Raw genomic sequence first — 20,699 nt, 5'->3', positions numbered from 1 at the left:
GCATCTTTGAACACTGGCCTTTGGATACTGGATGAAAGCGTTATGAAAGCTTAGTTCACAAAGAACATTCCTCATCAAAAGTCAGCAAGATATTAGAAGTAGTACTACACAGAATGGCCTTTTATCTTTCATTGGTACAAAACAATGCCCTCTTTCTTCAGGCATAAAAAAGGGCAGTTGTTTTCTAAACGGCATATTAAATCACCAAGGACATTCTTCATCGAAATCAAAAGCTTTGAGCTAACCTTCCTTGGCAGTTGTTTTATTGTTATTTGTTTCCATATATTTTTCCATTAAAATAATGGACTTCATGGAAATAAGTAAGTATGAAAATAAGGGCATTTGCTGTATGCCTGAGGCAGTCATTCAGAGGGAAGATCACAAACTATAAAAATGACCTTGAAAAGGCTGCCTGTTTTGTGTCATTGTTGGGTAACAAAAATAAAATGGCCTCTTGAACCAGTTCCAAGCTGGTTGACTACAGCGTAGGAGACGGTAGGTACATACTGCAGAGATACATTTGGAAACTGTCACTCGTATTTCTCAGTGCACCTGGCAAGAAGCCTTTGGAAGCCTGGCACACACACACAGAGAGCTGGGGGAAAGAGGCTCTATGACTGACAGACATCACTGGGTGTGTCAATCTTCTCCCTCACTACAGTCAGTCAGTCAGTCAGTGAGTCAGTCAGTCAGTGAGTGAGTGAAATGGGAAGACAAGGTGAAGCAGCCCTGTATACAATTATATTCTCAGATTCACAGTAGGAGGTGATTCAGATTGTTTGTGTGGTGGACAGATAAGATGTAGTGCTGGCTTTGGTAAGCAGCAGTGAGGGACAGCACGTCACACTGTTGGAGCCTAGCCCTCTCTCTTTCTGTCTTTCTCTCTCTCTGTCTGTGACGCCCTGGGCTGGCCTCTACACACACAGGCCCCTTGGCTCCACCAAGGCCCCAGACCGTACAACAGCTGCACTCCAGTCCTGCCGGTAACGACCACACAAACACATGCACACACAAAGCCAACCAGCACCGAAATCCGTCTGGGCAGGCGAGGGACGGCAGTATATGTGTGTGGGCAGTATGTGTGTGTATGTTCCTATGTCAGTGCATGTTCTAACTGTGTGCACCTGTGTCTACTCCGTAATCGACCAGGGTTGAATATCACATTCTAAGAGGGCAACTTGTTATCAACATTTACGATTGGCTGATGCACTTCCTGCCATAGTTGGATATCATATCTGTGTGGCCAGCAAGAAATCTCAGATTTATACTTGGGACCAGCCGTGCCAGAAAACAGTGAGGGTGTTCAGGGTTAGGAAGGTTTGAGCCAGCTGAGGAAGCAGTTTCCTGCCTTGACAGCTGTGTCGGTTTATGTCCCACTGAAACCGCTACTCCATAACGTGTTCCAGGCAGCCATTTGGAGTCCAGCGCTAACCGTGCTAGTAATTACACCCTGAGTGGCTGTAGGCTATATTGAGAATGTGGAGTAATTATGCTAGCGGGTGTGTACTCTGAGCAGTGGTGTTTTTTTGCAATTACTACAAGCAGGATAGTCTGGCTGTAAAATTGTATTATTTTTGTATTGGATTCAGTGTTTTTATTCAAATCAAAGTCTGAGGGGAAAGTGAAAGATGTGCACTATAGTGTAAAGTGGTGGCAAATATAAAAGTGGCCTATGGGACGAAAATGTCGACTTCAATTTGATTACCTGTCAAACAATTACACAGCAAATCACTATTAAAATGCGGTTTACACTTGGTCTAATGACATGTCTGTAAACAATTAGAATGCGACAAGTGTAGCTGGTCAAAACGACATTTAATTTATACTCATGTGGAATGTCTGTAGAGCATCGCTGCGACTGTCGGTTCCCTTGTTGCACAGACATGAAAAAAGTTAATGTCTCTGCGACTGTCGCAACGTCCGTTGTCGTGGTTACTGGGCTGCTACAGCAACAAATCCAAATGTGACAAGACGTTGCCGGAGTTCTAAAATTCACAGACAGAATGACCTACTTTTATTTCGTCACACTCACAACCATAAGCAATTTTACCATGCAGGTAATGACGATGTTGTGTTGGGTTTATTTTCCTCAATGAATAAAAAGTAGCCCGCGTAAATTCCGACGTCGTCAGCTATAACGTTACTCTGTTCATTTTTATAACTGGCTAGCCAGCTAGCTATTTAGCCAACAAGCTCGCAACGAACCAAATCATTGTTTAGAAAGTACCTTTGAGTTGCCTGGCTGTCGTTTTGTGCTTATAATTTTTCCTAACGACAAAGTCAAGTTTGATGTTGGACGAAAATATAATGTTTATTTTGTCACAGCGATAACAGTCCACAAACATATCGATAGACCAACTGCAAACCAGCCTTTAAAGTAACAGAACGCAACAGCAAGGCCGCAATAATCTGCGAGAAAGCCTTCAATTATAGAAAGCGGGACAATTTTACAACCAATTGGAGTGCATAAATCCTTTATCGTTGCAGCTCAGGGACACAGTCAGTAGGAAGAGGGAGTACTATATTGGGGAAGTTCTGTGTGTTTGCGCGCGCGATGTGCCTAGACTCTAGGCCCTAGAGGCATTCAAGAGAGAAAGGCCTGCTGCTAGAGAGCATGCGAGTTTTTACCACTGACAGATTTCCTGAAACCTTCAATGTGCCTCATCTAATCCTCCCAAAAAGAGATGGTGGGAAGGCATGAGGGGAGAGTTGATAGAGAGAGAGAGAGGGAAAGAGATAGAGGGAGTGGGAGAGAGATTAAAATATATTCAATTACTTTGCATTTAGTCATCATGGGCCTGGGGCCTCCAACGAAGTGCACCTCCTTCGTTGTCAAGGCTTTCCTGTTTCACTTGGCTGGGCTGTTGTGCTTTGACTATGGTTGGGGGGGGTAGTGAGGGCCTTGGGGGTGGAGAGGGCCATCCCACAGGCCTGGGCCGCCCTGGGGACTTCCTGGACCTGGAGGTACCAGCGCAGCAAGAGAGGCAGCTGGGACAGCGTGCTGGCGTTGTGGCTCTGGAGAGAGCTCTGTGGAGGAGGATGAGGGGAAAGTGAAGATGGGGGTCTGAGTCAGCTAAGTGATTCATCAGAAGTGTCATCTGCACTGAACCAAGAGCCCAGGTTCCACCAGGCTGATCCCCTCCACTCATCACCCCTCTGGAGATGGAGGAGAGAGACAGGCACTAAGAAAGGCGAGGGTTGGGAGAGAGAGAGAGAGATGGACAGCTGTAGAGGTGTGTGTGTGTGTGTGTGTATGTATATGTTAGTTATTCTATCCTTGTGGGGACCTAAAATCCCCACAAGGATAGTAAAACAAAAAATGTCTCCCTCTTGGGGGACATTTCCCACATTCCCATGAGGACAAAGGCTATTTTATGTTTAGGGATTAGGTTTAGGGTTACAATTAGAGGTCGACCGATTAATCGGAATGGCCGATTAATTAGGGCCGATTTCAAGTTTTCATAACAATCGGAAATCGGTATTTTTTGGACGCTGATTTGGCCGCTTTAAAAAAAAAAATGTTACCTTTATTTAACTAGGCAAGTCAGTTAAGAACACATTCTTATTTTCAATGACGGCCTAGGAACGGTGGGTCAACTGCCTTGTTCAGGGACAGATTTTTACCTTGTCAGCTCGGGGATTCAATCTTGCAACCTTACGGTTAACTAGTCCAACGCTCTAACCACTTGCTTTACATTGCACTCCACGAGGAGCCTGCCTCTTACGCGAATGCAGTAAGAAGCCAAGGTAAGTTGCTAGCTAGCATTAAACTTATCTTATAAAAAACAATCAATCATAATCACTAGTTAACTACACATGGTTGATGATATTACTAGTTTATCTAGCCTGCCCTGCGTTGCATATAATCGCTTAGGTACACGTTGCTCCAACCATAAACATCAATGCCTTTCTTAAAATCAATACACAAGTATATATTTTTAAACCTGCATATTTAGTTAATATTGCCCGCTAACATGAATTTCTTTTAACTAGGGAAAATGTGTCACTTCTCTTGCAACAGAGTCAGGGTATATGCAGCAGTTTGGGCCGCCTATCTCGTTGCGAACTCTGAAGACTATTTCTTCCTAACAAAGACAGCCGACTTCACCAAATGGGGGATGATTTAACAAAAGCGCATTTGCAAAAAAAAGCACAATCGTTGCACGACTGTACCTAATCATAAACATCAATGCCTTTCTTAAAATCAATACACAGAAGTATATATTTTTAAACCTGCATATTTAGCTAAAAGTAATCCAGGTTAGCAGGCAATATTAACCAGGTGAAATTGTGTCATTATTCTTGCGTTCATTGCACGCAGAGTCAGGGTATATGCAACAGTTTGGGCCGCCTGGCTCATTGCGAACTAATTTGCCAGAATTTTACGTAATTATGACATAACATTGAAGGTTGTGCAATGTAACAGGAATATTTAGACTTAGAGATGCCACCCGTTAGATAAAATACGGAACGGTTCCGTATTTCACTGATTGGAAAAATGTTTTTTTTTCGAGATGATAGTTTCCGGATTCGACCATATTAATGACCAAAGGCTCGTATTTCTGTGTGTTATTATGTTATAATTAAGTCTATGATTTGATAGAGCAGTCTGACTGAGCAGTGGTAGGCAGCAGCAGGCTCGTAAGCATTCATTCAAACAGCACTTTTGTGCGTTTTGCCAGCAGCTCTTCGCTGTGCTTTAAGCATTGCGCTGTTTATGACTTCAAGCCTATCAACTCCCAAGATTAGGCTGGTGTAACCGATGTGAAATGGCAAGCTAGTTAGCGGGGTGCACGCTAATAGCGTTTCAAACGTCACTCGCTCTGAGACTTGGAGTTGTTGTTCCCCTTGCTCTGCATGGGTAACGCTGCTTCGGGGGTGGCTGTTGTCGATGTGTTCCTGGTTCGAGCCCAGGTAGGAGCGAGGAGAGGGACGGAAGCTATATTGTTACACTGGCAATACTAAAGTGCCTATAAGAACATCCAATAGTCAAAGGTATATGAAATACAAATCATATAGAGAGAAATAGTCCTATAATTCCTATAATAACTACAACCTAAAACCTCTTACCTGGGAATATTGAAGACTCTTGTTAAAAGGAACCACCAGCTTTCGTATGTTCTCATGTTCTGAGCAAGGAATTTAAACGTTAGCTTTCTTACATGGCACATATTGCACTTTTACTTTCTTCTCCAACACTTTGTTTTTGCATCATTTAAACCAAATTGAACATGTTTCATTATTTATTTGAGGCTAAATTGATTTTATTGATATATTATATTAAGTTAAAATAAGTGTTAATTCAGTATTGTTGTAATTGTCATTATTACAAATAAATAATAATACAAAATATTAATTGGCCGATTAATCGGTATCGGGTTTTTTGGTCCTCCAATAATCGGTATCGGCGTTGAAAAATCATAATCGGTCGACCTCTAGTTACAATTAAGGTTAGGGTTAGAATTAGGGTAAGGGGCTAGTGGTTAGTGTTAGGGTAAGGTTTAGGGGTTGGGGAAAATAGGATTTTGAATGGAAATTAATTGAAGGTTCCCACGAGGATAGAAGAACATAACATGTGTGTGTGTTTCCAAGAGAGAGAGCGAGAATAGAGTAAGAGAGAAACAGACAGAGCATTGAAAGAGGTGACAGTAGATAAAGCCAAGGGTCTTTTCTCTGGCTCTCTGTCCTGTGGATCTGTGGATAGACAGCAGTGGCTGTGTGGGAGAAGAGAGGAGACATGCTAGGCTGAGTGTGAAACTGGAAACCACTGGAGCACAGCTGACCCCTAAGAGCCTCATTGTGAGAACTTCACTTCATTCCAATCCCAGGCTATACAGCTATGAGAACAGGAGGAGAGATGGAAGAGAAGAGAGGTGTGCAGAGGAGACCCTGTTGACCGCTTGGCTCCAAGGCACAATAGATCGATAACTAACACCCCGTGATGGCATCTCATAAAAACTCAAACCACCAAAACACTAAACAAAATATGGGAAATCTATAACTAAAATGTTCCCAGGAAAATTCAGCTAGGGGCAAATTAAAATAACTTTACGATGAACTACAGTAAGTGATCGGCTGCAAATCTCATCCTTTCAACACCACTTTCGAATACTAATTTCTCATATTCGAAATTAGGCTCCGTCTCCATGACATCATTTTAAAATCAGCACGTCAAACCAAGCATGAGCCCAAAGCCGGTTCATTGAAATGCATATCAACCAACTACATTTAAAATATCTCTCTCTCTCTCTCTCTCTCTCTCTCTCTCTCTCTCTCTCTCTCTCTCTCTCTCTCTCTCTCTCTCTCTCTCTCTCTCTCTCTCTCTCTCTCTCTCTCTCTCTCTCTCTCTCTCTCTCTCTCTCTCTCTCTCTCTGTCTGTCTGTCTGTCTGTCTGTCTGTCTGTGTGTGTGTGTGTGTGTACAGGTACCACCTGATGAGACATTCAATGTAGAAGGGTGTCATGCATCATTTCAGAGGCCTTCATAATAAGTTCTCAAATGAGGTAGCAGGTGATGACAGGGGACAATAGGGTAATATGCTACTGTTAAAATAAAATGTGCCACACACAGAGCTACCACTTGTCTAAAACTAGCATGGAGACTAAACAGGCCTGGGAAATGCTGGTAGTTTACATATTTAGTGACCAGCAGAAGGGAGGCTCGGTCCGTGGAATATAAATCAAGTGCATAAAGCAAGAACTCTGTAGCCTGAGTCCCAGATCTGTTTGTGCTGTTTTGCCAGTGACAGCAATGGAGTTGGAAAGACAGCACAAACAGATCTAGGACTCAGGCTAAGAGTTCGAGACTAACTTCCCTTCAAACATACAACTAACAGATAACCTCCAAGGGCCTTCCTTACCAGGTATTGATGGATACAAGGCAGCAACACCACATCAGTCAGAGTGAAGTACAGACCCTCAGCAAACACATGCTCCAGCTCTGTGGTCTTCACTTTCCTGATGTCAGAGCGCTCCCTATTGGTTGTGGACGGAACTGCACCACTATCCACATACAGCTTGGCCAGGGCTGCTCGGAGTTCTAGCCCGTCCGCAGACTGCGAATCCTGGGGCTGGTTTATGTCTGTCCCTTGGTCCTCCTGGAGGTCCTGAGAGATTTTCTTCTGGTTCTTCTTCTGCTGCTGGAGCTTCTGCTGGCGGATCTTGTCATCGTTGTGCACCTTGACGGGCTCGCCTAGTGTCTTTTGGAGGTTGAGGAGGGCAGAGGGGAGGTGCAGGGATGGGTTAGTGGGCTGCCGGAGGTGGGCCTCCACAGCCGAGGGGATACTGAGCTCACACAGCCTGGTCCACTGGCTCACCTATAAGGGAGAGGAGGAACATGCATTCATTTTGACTAATATTTGTGTCATTGGTGTAATGTAGAGTTGTATCTTTATAAAGCAGTACTGTGTGTCCAAGACAACTAGTAGACAAGTTAATCCCATCTTACTCACTAGCTCATAAAAAAATCCCTTTGGGAGAATATAAGATCAATTGGTTTTCCATTGGGAAAGCTCCTACGGATGTGTGACAATTTAATTATGCCTAAAAACAAAAAAGAAACAAAAACACTAATGTCATGTATACACAAACAGAATCATTCATAGTTTTACCAATGGCACTGCATGCATATCATAATAATTGACTGTTGCCCCTTACCTCAGCGCAGGCCTTCAGACAGGTCTTCTTGAACCCTAGCAGTGATGCTGCATCCTTCCTTCTGGGGTCTGCATCACAGGTCCTGTCTATAATATGCCTGAGCACCACAGCCAGCCCGGCCCTGCAGTACCTCCCAGTCTCATCCAGTACGGCGGGGAGACGGCAGCCCCTCACCAACACAGGCAAGTCCTTGACATGGACCATCGAGACAGCTAAAGACTTTGGTACCTGTCGAAGCAATATTGTTGTTGACATGTATTCATTCACCACTATACTGTGTACTATAGTTGACTGAAACATGCTCAGTAAAGTTTTCCCAACTTCTTTGCCTGTCATTACTGTCTACAACGCAAAGCAAATCGACAATGACAAACCTGTGACTTCCAGGGTGGTGAGCTTTGTGTGTCAGGCTTGGCAGAGACGAGGAAGACTTCTGATGTGCACTCGCAATAAGACAGGAGGAAGAGCGAGATGGAGGTGTGTAGGGGAACAGAGGGCTGCTCGTTTTGGGAGGATAATTCCAGGTAGAGACACTGGTTGCTGCTCCTGATGTGGGTCTGTCTGCGTCATTGTGACAGGAGGTACTGAATAGGTTGAATATTGGTGTCAATCAAACCTGTAAACACGACAAATGATATTGTGGCAACAAACTCTGACCAAAGTTTGCTGACTAAAGTCAACTCCATACATCTCAAGATGTATGTCTATATCGTGAAGTAGAGTTTAGTCTGCTAAGACTTGCATATGCTTGCCTATCCAACGTTAACTTACCGACTGTTAGCTAGGTATACATTTAGCTAGTGCTCTACATAGACAGTTAGCCCACGCCTCGTTTCTGTTTAGGTTCTGACTATCAAGCAAACTATGATACATTGAAATTAGCTACTTACCGTTCGTGAAGCTCACTGTGAACGTTGTTATAGTATGCACGTCACTTCCTCAAGTAAGTTTCCACGTGTAACAGTCAATGCAGACCGATCTGATCAATGATACATACATTCAAATACATACCACAATTAAATGTAAACCTTGTATTACAAAATGATTTATCCACTATATAGTTATAGTGGCGTACTTTGAATACAGTCTAGATAATCAAAATATGCTACGGGTAATGGTCGAGGTCCGTGCAACAAATTAGCTTGCTTGTTTCTTCGGATGTATTTAGTGGATGGACAAGAATGCCGCTAGGAAATAAAGGCGTTTCAGCTACAGTAGCTCAAATGCCACTTGTTAAGTTACTGTAAATATTTACGTGTCATAATAACCACATTAGTGTGAGAAATACACGTTAAAGATATTTGAGAGTAAGGTAAGGTAATCAAACATGACGAATCTCAACTAACCTTTGCTAGCTTGCTAGCTACTTGAGCTAGCTAGCAGGTTTCCCAACCAAGGCTAACGTTAGCTTAGCTACTTGGTATAGCTAGATAGCCAACTGGACACCCTGCTAGACAGCTTCAGAAGCTGACAGTCACGTACAAGTCAGAATTTCTTACCTAACATTACGTACATGCAAGTTAGTGTAGAAGCAGTTGACCTTTGTGTCAATTGTAACTAATTGGTTATGTTTTCTGTCTAGCTTTGCCATCCAACAATATCACTAAAGTTACTCACTAGCTGTCAGATGATCAATTAGCCAGTACTATATTTATCAACTGGATGAGGCCAAAAACAGGTAGGGCCTATAGTCAAAGCATATGCCATATTCTACATATCCTTTATATCTACAGCTCAGTGTGATCATGGCTGCATCAGTGAGTCTGGAGTTGGACCCTGTCTTCCTAAAGGGACTGGGATACCTGCACTCAAAGAGCAAAGACTCTGTGGATAAACTCAGAGCTCTGCTGGACGAGTCTCTATCTGGCAGAGGGAGTGATTCCTCTTACCGCTCATCACTGAAGGTATGGGCTACTGTAGCTTAGTTGGTAGAGCATGGTGCTTGCAATGACAGGATTGTAGGATCGATTCCCAGGACAACCAATACATACAAAAATGTATGCACACATGACTAAGTGGCTTACAATAAAAGGGTCTGCTAAATGGCATATATTATTATTATTATTATCATACTATATCGCATTCATTCACCTCTCTTCAGAACATGATGTTGTCATAATTTTACAGGCTGGCGCGATTATATTCTAATGTCATCATATGGGGTTTTGACAGTAGTCCAAAGGGAATCCATAGACATACATGATTGAGGTGTAAAATATGAAACCTTACCTAGGCACCTGTGTCTTGCTTTACCCGTGTCACTCGTTACCATTTCAGACATCCCTTTGCTACCGCTTCTCTCTAGTTCTTTCAGTCACTCCCAACATTTGTATCCTGGAGAAGTAGCTCTGAAGCCTTGTGTTTAAAAAACAAACAAGTGTAGACCTTGTATCTTTCAACAGGAGGTGGAGGTGACAAAGGTGTCGGTGTCCAAGATGAGCATAAATAAACAGGACTCTAAGTCCTCCTCCAGCTCCTCCTCTTCATCTAGCAGCAGCAGCAGCAAGTCCAGCAGCTCAGAGAAGAGCAAGAAGGAGGTGGAGAAGAGGCCTTCAGAAAAGGTACAAAATGGAATGGATGCTGTGCCTGAGTAGGGGATAGGGAATTATTCATGATCTAGGCTAGTTTGTTCCAGAACCAAACCAGTACTGCAAATCATGGAAAACACTACCACAAAAACCATGTGTAATCGTTCGTCATACATAATGTTATTAAATAGAATTTTAAGACGTTCATCCATGTTCCAGAAATTCCATTCCTTCTAGAACCAAACATGCATACACAATTATCCACTGGACTTACATAATGTTATACATTGGACACATAATTGGAGTAATTTGTTCAGTGTGGCATATCTTTAGTTTGTTGAGATGACACAGAACGTAAACTGTCACGTAAAGGTCATACGTCAACATTTTAGTATGAAATCCGTATTTTTTGAGGTCGAAATAGAACATACCACCTACATATCAACTTTATAAACCTTCCTAACACCTTCATAACACCTTTATTAACCCTTATAGCACCTTCCCGTTGTCTTCCAGGTGAGGGTAGAGCCAGGTGAAGGACCTGAACCGTCTAAAAAGCCTCGCCTGGAACCCAAGCAGCAGGAGAACCGCTCGTCCCCCGTCACAGTCCAGCCCTTCAAAGACATACCTCTGCCTGACTTCTCCAACTTCGACGCGGAGACCAACGCTGACGACTTCGCCATGGAGATGGGGCTGGCCTGTGTGGTTTGCAGGTACGTACCCGGACGTTTTTGAATGTCACCTGGTTCGCAACTGAAAACAAAAAAGTCCATGTAGTCTTTTCCTGTTTGTCCTTTTTTCCCATTTGGTGCCTAATGAACACTACGTCTATAACTCTTTCAGTGATGAATGACTGTATGTACTGTGTGTAATGTATTTTCATTGATAAATACAATCAATCAATTAATCAATTAGTTTCATTTTGATGACCACAGGCAGATGACGGTGACGTCGGGCAACCAGCTAGTGGAGTGCCAGGAGTGCCACAACCTCTACCACCAGGACTGCCACAAGCCCCAGGTGACGGACAAGGACGTCAACGACCCGCGCCTGGTGTGGTACTGCGCCCGCTGCACCCGGCAGATGAAACGCATGGTAAGAGATAGATAGACGACAAAGTCATCCTGGCTGAGTCTGAAATGGCACCCTGTTTCTTACATAGTGCACTACTTTTGACCAAATCCCTATGTGCGCCTGTCAGAAGTAGTGCACAATATAGGGAATAGAGTGCCATTTTGGACGCAAACCATGTGAGCAATACTTATAACAAGGGGTGTATTCAGTGAGTTGAGACCTTCTGAACGTTGCAGATAGAAATGGAATGAACAGAGCTGAAACTATTCCTTACTCTACCTGACAGACAATCATCTATTTTCTACACAATACATTTCTATCTGAACGTTCTGTAATGTTTTCCACTCCCAAAAGACTCCAGTTGAATGGGTCCTTATGCTGTTGTTGTTTTTCCTGCCAGGCCCAGAAGACCCAGAAGCCTTCACAGAAGCCGACACCAGCCGTTGTGTCAGCAGCCCCCGTGGTGAAGGACCCCCTGGTTAAGAAACCGGAGCTCAAGGTCAAACCCGACACATCCAGCACCTTTCAGGCCTTCAAACGAACTGAGGTGAAGGTAAGCATTACAACACCAGAGCTGTATAATTGAACTACAAGTCATATTTAGGTTAAATTACATTTTTCAGTAAGATATACCTTGTCTAATGCAACCTGATCATGTAATACCCAGACATTATACAACATTACATGGCATACAGTGCAATAGCCTTTTCAAAGATGGCGGACATTTAGGTTGAATGTAAAGACAAAATGTATGTATGTTGTCATGCAAACTGACCATGTGTGTAATACGTGGACATTATACTAGGGGGAAAGGATCAGTCATTTTGATGTGCTTAGAAGTATTGCATTTACATTTTTACATTTTAGTCATTTAGCAGACACTCTTATCCAGAGCGACTTACAGTAGTGAATGCATACATTTCATACATTTATTATTATTATTTTTTGTACTGGCCCCCCGTGGGAATCGAACCCACAACCCTGGCGTTGCACACACCATGCTGGCGTTGCAAACACCATGCTCTACCAACTGAGCCACAGGGAAGACTAAAATATAAACTCAACATACATTTTTTAGTTATTTAGCAGACGCTCTTATCCAGAGCGACTTACAGTAGTGAATGCATACATTTCAATTCATTTCATACATTTTTATTTTCCCCCCGTGGGAATCGAACCCACAACCCTGGTGTTGCAAACACCATGCTCTACCAACTGAGCCACAGGGAGGCCATCTCTAACGCTTGTTTCTTTCCCTCCTAGGCGTCTGCAGCAGTGTCTGCCAACCCCTCCAGTAGCAGCGGCTCCTTGCAGTCGGGCAGCGGCCTCACAGGGTGGGCCGCCTTCGGGGCCAAGACCTCCTCTGGCCCTGGCGCCAGCACCAAACCTGGCTCCTCAGGGCCAAGTGGAAGTAGCAAGACATCCTCTACCCCGCCTGGTCAGAAACCTGCCGGACTCTCTGGGCTGGCCAGCTCTAAGACGGGTGGAGGATTGGGCGGCAGTGGCTCCAAGATGGCGATCGGAGGAGGGAATGGAAATAATGGTGATGGTGGAAACGGCTCCAGCTCTGTGCCTCTGAAGCCTCCTCCACCTCTGACCCTGGGGAAGCAGACCCTAAACCGGTCCTCCAGTGGGGAGAACCAGGGGAGGGGGACAAGTCCTGGGTCCTCCCCCAGCGGGTCTCAGCCCAGCCTGGGAGGGAACGGCGGAGGGTCTGGGGGCAATGGAGCAGGGAATGGGAACGGTAACGGGTCGAAGGCGGCGGCTGAAGCGCCAGGGGGTGGCAAGGCGCCCACGTCCCAGGAGTCTCAGCTCAACGCCATGAAACGCCTGCAGATGGTGAAGAAGAAAGCGGCTCAGAAGAAGCTGAAGAAATGAATGGAATGAGAGGAGTAGTGAGGGAAGGAAGAAAAGAAAGAAAGAAAGGGAGAAGTGTGTAAGTAAGACGTTAGAGGTGGAAGTTATGAATGGGAGTGCCAGAGCATTGAATTAACTGTAACATGGATGTAACCTAATCCATTTGAATACTTGAATTTCATTGATGTATGAAATGCTGCTGGAGATACTGTTAGTGGCTATAATGTGCCTCTTCGTTCTGTCCAAACTCAGCCACGGCAAAATGTAATAAAATGTATTATTTTTATGACATAGTAGAATTGTGTTTTTTTTGTGAGGATAAATCTCAAAAGTCTGAAAAGGACATGAGATCATCAGCAAGCAGTCATCTAATGAACAAGCCGTTAATTGAACAGGATCGCGCACCACTGATAAAGACTCTTTATTCATCACTGATGAGGGATCTAAAATATACACATTACATGGAGGAACTGTATAACTCTAAAATGCATTATCTTTTTCAAAATACATTTGCTTGACATATATTAGATATTAGAATAAATCACTATTTTCATTGGGACAACACACATTCACAATATAACTTCATCAACACTGCAGGTGGCAATACTAAGTGCTCAGCACAATGAGAGCTTCATTCTTTGTGCAAAATGCATATATGCAATAATCTTAACAGTCATGATCTTTTGATAATTACATTTTCTGGTCAATAATTTAAAAACAATTATAGACAGACAGATTACAGTAAAACCCTATCCCAAATCGACCCTACGTCTGGAGATTTGAGAGGATATGGTAATAAATCTACCTTGTCCTGATATGCTAGTTGGAATTTTCACCATGTTGCTACCGTACAACTATCAAATGTTCTCAAATCTCCACAAGGCCATAGGGCCGGTTTCCTGAACAGAGATTTGGCCTAGTCCTTGGGAGTCTCTATTAAAATTGCATTTTAGTCCAAGACTAGGCTTAATCTATGTCTGGGCGTCCATTTGGGATTGGGCCTTCTTAATCCCAATCTATTCCTTTATGCGTATGACATTTTGCCGAGGTAGTTGGCTGGGACGTAGCCCTTCTGTCCGTTGGCCTCGGCCAACCACCAGTCCTTGTTGCCTCCCAGGTCGCTGAACTTGAGGATCCTCACATGCTGGTTCTCCTGCATGGTCAGCTCCTGGTCACAGCGTGCCTGGAACCCGTACACCGCATAGAACTGGAGAAGCAGACAGAACATTCACCATAGAGCAGTTATAGTACCATGCATACAGTACACAGGAGGCTGATGAGGGTAGAACGGCTCATAATAACATCTGGAACAGAGCAAATGGAATGGAATCAAACGCCTGGAAACCATGTGTTTCATTTATTTGTTACCATTCCACTGATCCCGCTCCAGTCATTAGAATGAGCCGGTTCTCCCCAATCAAGGTGCCACCAGCCTGTGTGATGTAGTGGAGAAAATTTGGGGTTCATGCCCCAACATTCAGTTATTTACAAAATTAATTTGCAATACAATCTGATGAAACTTTTAAATCCAAAACGTGTCACGGTATTGGTTAATTGCGATAGCACAGCGTATTCCATTGGCAAAATTTGCTGTACAGTCTCTACTGAATTCAGTGTGGTATTCACTGACACACTGACACCAGTCTGTGTCACTGTTAGTCCATACAAAAGAAGATACAGACCCCATCACAACTGTAGTCCCCAACCCAAACCCACCATCACCAATATCCATTTACAATCTATATTAACCGCCTCATATTCTGATGGAGGTCAAAAGCTTCCTCCCAGGTCGCAGCAAACCAAGACATAGTAAGAACAGAGCCTGCCCAGCGGCTGCTAAAGGGACTAATGTTGAGTGACAGCGCTGGTGTCGTATAAATGTTATTCACTCCATATAATCTCTATGCGAGATGGAAGTGTGACCCTAAACCTATCAGAGCCAGACCTAACAGGCACAAACACACACCGCCCCAAGGCTTCCACCAGGCCTAACAGAGTGGGTTTTCAAATCATCTGCATTATAAACCAGCACACTTAACATTTAACTGCTCCATGCCATAACCACCCTCATATTTCATACCACGTCTCTGAGGAGGCCTTTACAGGCATCTCTATAAGCTAGTAAAGGTACATTGCTTGCTTAGTTAATTCCTTTTTGTAGATTGTTATATTTGCTTGTGATCTATGTATTTCCTGTGCTTTGCTTTCAATGTAATCTTTATTGTTTGTAAATTACAATGTAGCCTGTATATCAAATAGTACAATTTTGATGTGTTGTTCAGCGAATGGAGTTTGCCATTCATTCTGTTGAGATAGTTGACATAACAATGTAAAGCCTACTGAAAGGCACACCTAAGCCCTCTGTTTACTCTGAGCCCTGACAACTGAACCAGGATCGGTGCTCCCATTTCATAATGCACTTGTCACGTAGACACATGTTATAGAAGTTTATAAATTGCCTGGCTGTGCTGATGACACAGTGGATTGCTCAGTCAGATGGAACAGAGTAAATAGGTATTTTAACATCATAGCTTGTGAAATAGACACTGGCTGGAATGCGGATTTAACCAATCAGCATTCAGAATTAGAACCACCCATTGTATAAAGATATTTTATGCTACATAGTGCACCACTTTTGACCAGAGCCTGTATAAAGAGTAGGGTCCATAAGGGTTCAGAACGACCCTTCTTTAACCTAGTGTTACCCCACCTGCTGGTTGTCTGGCTCTGTGTCCACATCCTGGCGGATGTCTGGCTCTGTGTCGCCCTGTAGGCTGGACGGGGTGGAGCATCTGTCAAGCGAGGTACTGGAGGTGTTGTAGAGGCTGAAGTTAGGTATGCTGCTCCGGCTCCGTATGCTGTTGTTCCTCCCGCTGCCCGACACAAACAGGCTGAGGTTGTCAAAGTCCTCGTCCAGCACCACGATGGGCTGCTGGGGCTCTGTGATCCCCGTACCCTGACCTGGTCGACCCTGATCCCTGTTGGGGTTGTACTGCTTCAGGAAGGATGAGTACACGTAGCCCTGGGTACCTGGGGGAGAAGGAGAACAGAGGGATGTTTGTGTCTGTCAGACATATCTGGGTTCAAATAGTACTTGAAATCTTCCAGGTGTTGTGATGAATGTGGGCTTGAGCCTGCCTGGAGTGCAAGATGGGCAGGGTTTTCACTTTAGGAACTATTCTATTGATTCACATAAAGTATTTGAAAGAAAAGGATATAGGCTGCTATTCAAATCAAATGTTTTTTGTCACATCCTTCGTAGACAACAGGTGTAGACCAACAGTAAAATGCTTACTTATGGGTCAACAATGCAGAGTTAAAGATAAGGGAAAAAAGAAGTCTGTGAGAGAGCTAAATGCAGGGAGGCTCAACAAATGCACAGGTGGTTGGGTTGCATGTGAATAGGGTTCTTTGTGAGACTGGATGTACTGTGGGTAAGTCACAGGGAGATTGGTGTCCTTGTCAACGAATGAAGGATGAAAGAAAGAATTGTGTGATTGCGCAGTCTATAAACTGCCTATAAAACGAAGGTTTCCTTAAACCGGGCGTATTGTTGCAATGGGAAGTAGTAGTTTTGTTTACTGCATTGGTAGCATTAATATCGACCATATAATAAACAGCTTCTTATGAAGACTAGTAGTCCCAGTGGATAAAACAAATCTGTGAAGTAGTTTCAGAATGCAGTCGGTACCGAGAAACAACACACACACACACACACACACACACACACACACACACACACACACACACACACACACACACACACACACACACACACACACACACACACACACACACACACACAGAGAATGCAGTCGGTACCGAGAAACAAACACACACACAAACATTTCTACAACTCCTTGCAAAAACTTGGCTGATTTGAGCCTTGTTATTCTGGAGTACAGAGAAGCGCGGCAGGCTTCTCCTTTCTCCTCCTCAGCCTGTGTTTCTCAATGCCCCCAGGGAGAGGCTTTGTACTCTAAGTAACTCTGCTTACAGCGAAAGGCGCCTCGCCGCAAACAACTGGCAGGCGCTCAGTGCTAGATGACGTGCGGTGCGGAAAATACATGGTAACAAACTCTTTGAGTTGGCCTTGTTGTGAGGCAGCAACTCTCTAGAGAGAGAGAGAGACAGAGAGAGTCGGTGAGGTTAGTTTGTTCCAAGTATCACCGTGACATCACAGTCAGAGGCCTTTGGGAATTTCCCCAGCAGGCTAGCTGACTTGTCAGCTGTGGTAGGTTAGTAATCAGGAAGTGAGATGTGTATCTATCGACAAAACACGCCACAGGACAGAAGAGCTAGGAGTTTAGTTCCACAGTAGTGAGGGGGGATGTTTGTCTAGAGTTAGGTAATGTAGATCAGACCTGTAGGATGATGTACTACAGTACCCATAATGCAAAAGACACACCTGTACAACGGACATAAACTGAGAGCATTATGTCTACATTACATAGACCTTAACGGTTGAAGTAGTGAATGAAACATCCTCTATTTGGGTGGTCTATCACCGCTAGTTTAGATAAAAATGCAATTACAATTTTCTCATACAGAACAAACATTAGGGCTGTGACGATATCTGTAATATATTTGTTCCATGGCATAAACGAAAACACTTACCGCATCAAACTCTTTGGTCCTTTTAAAAACCCGCTGTATGTCAAATAAATAAATGTTACTGGATGACAGCATAATGTTTGTTTCCAGCATTAGAGCTGATTTCTAAAGAAGTTCCATTCACTTTGTGTTTTGTTTCCTTGCCACAATAGTAACGAGTATCACCATACTGGTATCGTCCGGCCCTAACAAAAATGGCACACATCCAATAACTAAGCCACTGTAGCAACATGAGACAGGATGATCCACCAGCATCACATCACATAATCCAACCTATGATAATGAACTTACTGCCAGTGTCAACCAGCCAGCGGCCCCGGCTCCCCAGGGGGTCTGTGTCCTCCAGCAGGCCCACCAGCTCCCCTCCAGCAGGCTGACATCCTGCTCCTGACACCCGTTACAGTTCCTCTTCAGCTGGTACAGCCTGTCAGCTGGATACTCGTCCAGCAGCCTGGCCCTGTTGCCCTCTGTCTGACGCTGGATCTCTGGGACCTGTGGAGGGGGAGAAGGGAGTTAGGGTGATATGAGCCGAGTCATCAGTGTCCCAATGGGGGAGTGGGGGAATGATCGCTAACGAGCCCCCTTGGGTTGGTGGGGGTGGGTGGGGATGGGTCTCAGGAGGGGAAGGTGGTTAGAAACCGATCCAAAGGAGTCTTGCGCTGTTCAGATACAAGCACATGTAAGCGTACGCACGTACGCACACACACGTACACACAAACACACAGTTTGTCTTGGGGGAGTAATAACTGGAGTAGCGCTGGGGTAGCCAAGCGCTCTATTTAATCCCAACACAGAGAGCTCGGAGAGTCTGGTGGCTCCGATAACTTCTCCAACATTGTTCTTTAATTTACTTTTAATTGCTTCAATTAAACAAATAAGGGAGCCAATCCTGGAATAGGTGGTGAGGCTGTGGGGTAATGCTGCTTTTACCTAGAGCCTACTGGCATTACTACAGATAGCTGGCTCAGTGAGGATGCTCCAAGATGGGTTTGTGCTGTCTTACCAACTCCTATTGTCATTGGCATGACAACAGCTATACAGCACAAACAGATCTGGGACCAGGCTAGCCTTTAATTACCGTAGCTTATCACATACTGTAGTAATAATGGGGGATACATTGAGGCAAGTCCTTTCAGCTTTCAACCATGTTTTCTTCCCAAACTTACAGCTAAAATTTTCTTTGTTTTCTCGAAGCTGACTTTGCGTTCTATTAGAGTCTGTGCGTTGTCCTTGACGACAGTCAGGTTGTTGAGCTCTTCCATGATGCTGTTTTGGACTTCACTGATGTTGGACAAAGGAGCCTGGACAAATAAAACATTTAATCATACTTTATCATACTTCAATGTGTGGTATTTTGCATCAACTCACAACACACTGTGTCCACCACAAATCCTTTCCCTTTCGTACTACAAAATATATTGCTGCTCAATTAAAGTTGCCCCACTATTTCACCACACAAAACTCCACATAAACCACCTATCGCCAAACACACCTCTGCTGTCCCACTCTCTCCCTCTCTCCCTCAATCTCCCTTACTCCCCCCTTCCGTCCTCACCGGTAGCTGCTGTATGGAGGGTGCGTGGTGGCAGGCCGTGTCCATCAGGCCTTTGAGCAGGGTCACCAGGCAGAGGACACAGTTGGACAAGATAGTATGGGCGGCCATGTTGAATCTCTGCAGCTCCTCCACCAGCTGAGCATTGAGGGCTGCGTAGTCTCGCCGCGCCGCAACCTGGCCCTGTAGAAACAAACAGATTTAAACATTTTAGCAAAGACCTTTATAGCATTCTGAAATTGTTGTATTTATTTAACATTTATGATTTTTTTATTGTAACAGCTAAAATAATTCAGTTTTTAATGAGAACTGTTATAATGCTGAAAGACCAATAAACTAAACTCTCAATAGCAAAATATTTTCGGTTTTAATATTGTCTCTAAAATGCTATAATCCCTACAAAATTAGCTATTTGCGGCTTCAATATAACATTTAGGTATGTTCATTCTAATAGGTTAACGGAAATTGTTGCTAGGTAACATGATCGCTGCAAACGGAATCCTTGTTGAACTCACCTGGTCCTCGGATACAGGTGATGAAGAGGAGGAAGAAGAAGAGGCAGAAGACGTGGAGGAGGAGGAGGGAGAGCGCTCCAGGCGGCTGCAGTAGTCCAATAGTTTGTCGTAGCGTTTCTGGATGAGTTTCTGCGGGGCGGCGAACATGCCTTGGAGTGAGGTGAGGGGTGCCAGGACCAGATGTGCCGTCCTCTCTTTCTGGAGGGGTCATATAGGGAAGCAATGATGGAGAATGAGTGTTTTTCCATACATTACATGAATCTTGCCCTGGAAACAGCTCTGCAGAGTGGTCACTAGCTGACACAGCCACAAAGTCATCAAATCTGATTTGAAACCTAACCTTAACCCTAACCTTAACTACACTGCTAATCCTAATGCCTAACCCTAGCCTTGAAGACCAAAAAGCTATTTCTTTTTTTCATACATTTTTACATTATAGCCAATTCTGACTTTGCAGCTGACCCATCTAGCGGACATCGTTCAGTTCTGCCTCCAGGGCAAGATTCATGACAATAAACATGAACCTGCTTTTTTGGTGTGAGATCACACAAACATACAGGGAATCTAAATACTGTAGGGCATTTATTTTGCATAGATTACAAAATAGAGGCCCTTGTCTCATTATATATGATTGTGGCTGTGGGAATCAATCAAATGAGGCACGAAATGGCCTACAAATTGGTCTGTCGCAAATAGTTCTGCCATCTGCACTTTAGTTTGTATAATGTCCTCTGAAAACATCTTGCCTTGCACAATTCGAGTAATGATGTGCCTATTTCGAATAGTAACAAAAGGCATCATAATGAAAGTCGTTGATACAAAAGAGCACCCTTATTCTCCACCCAGAGGGCAGGTGCGTTGCAGTTTCAGAGGCTAGTTGCTGTATGAGCTGTACTGAGCTATTA

At 44.1% G+C, this 20,699-nt stretch overlaps 3 protein-coding genes across 4 annotated transcripts in view; 1 reads left to right on the top strand and 2 right to left on the bottom strand.

Annotated features, from left to right (window-relative positions):
* Nucleotides 1-246: 246 nt before the first annotated feature.
* LOC106602289 (glutathione S-transferase C-terminal domain-containing protein) lies at nucleotides 247-8,220 on the bottom strand (the record flags this gene model as incomplete). The annotated part of the gene is made up of 4 exons (XM_045717615.1): nucleotides 247-3,027; nucleotides 6,859-7,314; nucleotides 7,655-7,882; nucleotides 8,029-8,220. Coding segments are annotated over 4 exons (1,071 nt in total), but the record flags the coding sequence as incomplete, so codon positions are not given.
* Nucleotides 8,221-8,647: 427 nt separating this feature from the next.
* On the top strand, nucleotides 8,648-13,402 carry LOC106602288 (integrator complex subunit 12). 2 transcript variants are annotated; one of them, XM_014194824.2, is made up of 7 exons: nucleotides 8,648-8,966; nucleotides 9,388-9,558; nucleotides 10,057-10,215; nucleotides 10,699-10,895; nucleotides 11,118-11,277; nucleotides 11,657-11,803; nucleotides 12,520-13,402. In XM_014194824.2, the coding sequence occupies exons 2-7, from the start codon at nucleotides 9,400-9,402 to the stop codon at nucleotides 13,132-13,134; spliced, it is 1,437 nt and encodes a 478-aa protein (XP_014050299.1). In that variant the 5' UTR covers nucleotides 8,648-8,966; nucleotides 9,388-9,399; the 3' UTR covers nucleotides 13,135-13,402. The 2 variants fall into 2 exon arrangements, with proteins under 2 accessions (XP_014050299.1, XP_014050298.1); XM_014194823.2 differs by having other exon boundaries at nucleotides 8,652-8,966; nucleotides 11,657-11,809.
* Nucleotides 13,403-13,835: 433 nt separating this feature from the next.
* LOC106602290 (rho guanine nucleotide exchange factor 38-like) overlaps nucleotides 13,836-20,699 on the bottom strand; it is a 19,468-nt gene continuing 12,604 nt past the window's right edge. The window contains 7 exon segments of the mRNA XM_045716462.1: nucleotides 13,836-14,320; nucleotides 15,824-16,143; nucleotides 18,019-18,087; nucleotides 18,090-18,219; nucleotides 18,894-19,028; nucleotides 19,283-19,462; nucleotides 19,795-19,992. Of these exon segments, the coding sequence (XP_045572418.1) occupies nucleotides 14,138-14,320; nucleotides 15,824-16,143; nucleotides 18,019-18,087; nucleotides 18,090-18,219; nucleotides 18,894-19,028; nucleotides 19,283-19,462; nucleotides 19,795-19,992 (1,215 nt within the window). The 3' untranslated portion in view covers nucleotides 13,836-14,137.

The sequence above is a fragment of the Salmo salar genome, chromosome ssa04 (genome assembly GCF_905237065.1).
Source record: "Salmo salar chromosome ssa04, Ssal_v3.1, whole genome shotgun sequence".
Taxonomy (NCBI): domain Eukaryota; kingdom Metazoa; phylum Chordata; class Actinopteri; order Salmoniformes; family Salmonidae; genus Salmo; species Salmo salar.
This window is presented reverse-complemented; position numbering and strand designations above follow the sequence as displayed.

What these genes read in the sequence shown, in the direction of transcription:
- LOC106602288 (XM_014194823.2), top strand. Translation starts at nt 9,400, where the DNA reads ATGGCTGCATCAGTGAGTCTGGAGTTGGACCCTGTCTTCCTAAAGGGA. An exon ending in AGAAGAGGCCTTCAGAAAAG is followed by an intron (nt 10,216 to 10,698) that starts GTACAAAATGGA and finishes GTTGTCTTCCAG; the next exon opens with GTGAGGGTAGAGCCAGGTGA. An exon ending in TCAAACGAACTGAGGTGAAG is followed by an intron (nt 11,810 to 12,519) that starts GTAAGCATTACA and finishes TTTCCCTCCTAG; the next exon opens with GCGTCTGCAGCAGTGTCTGC.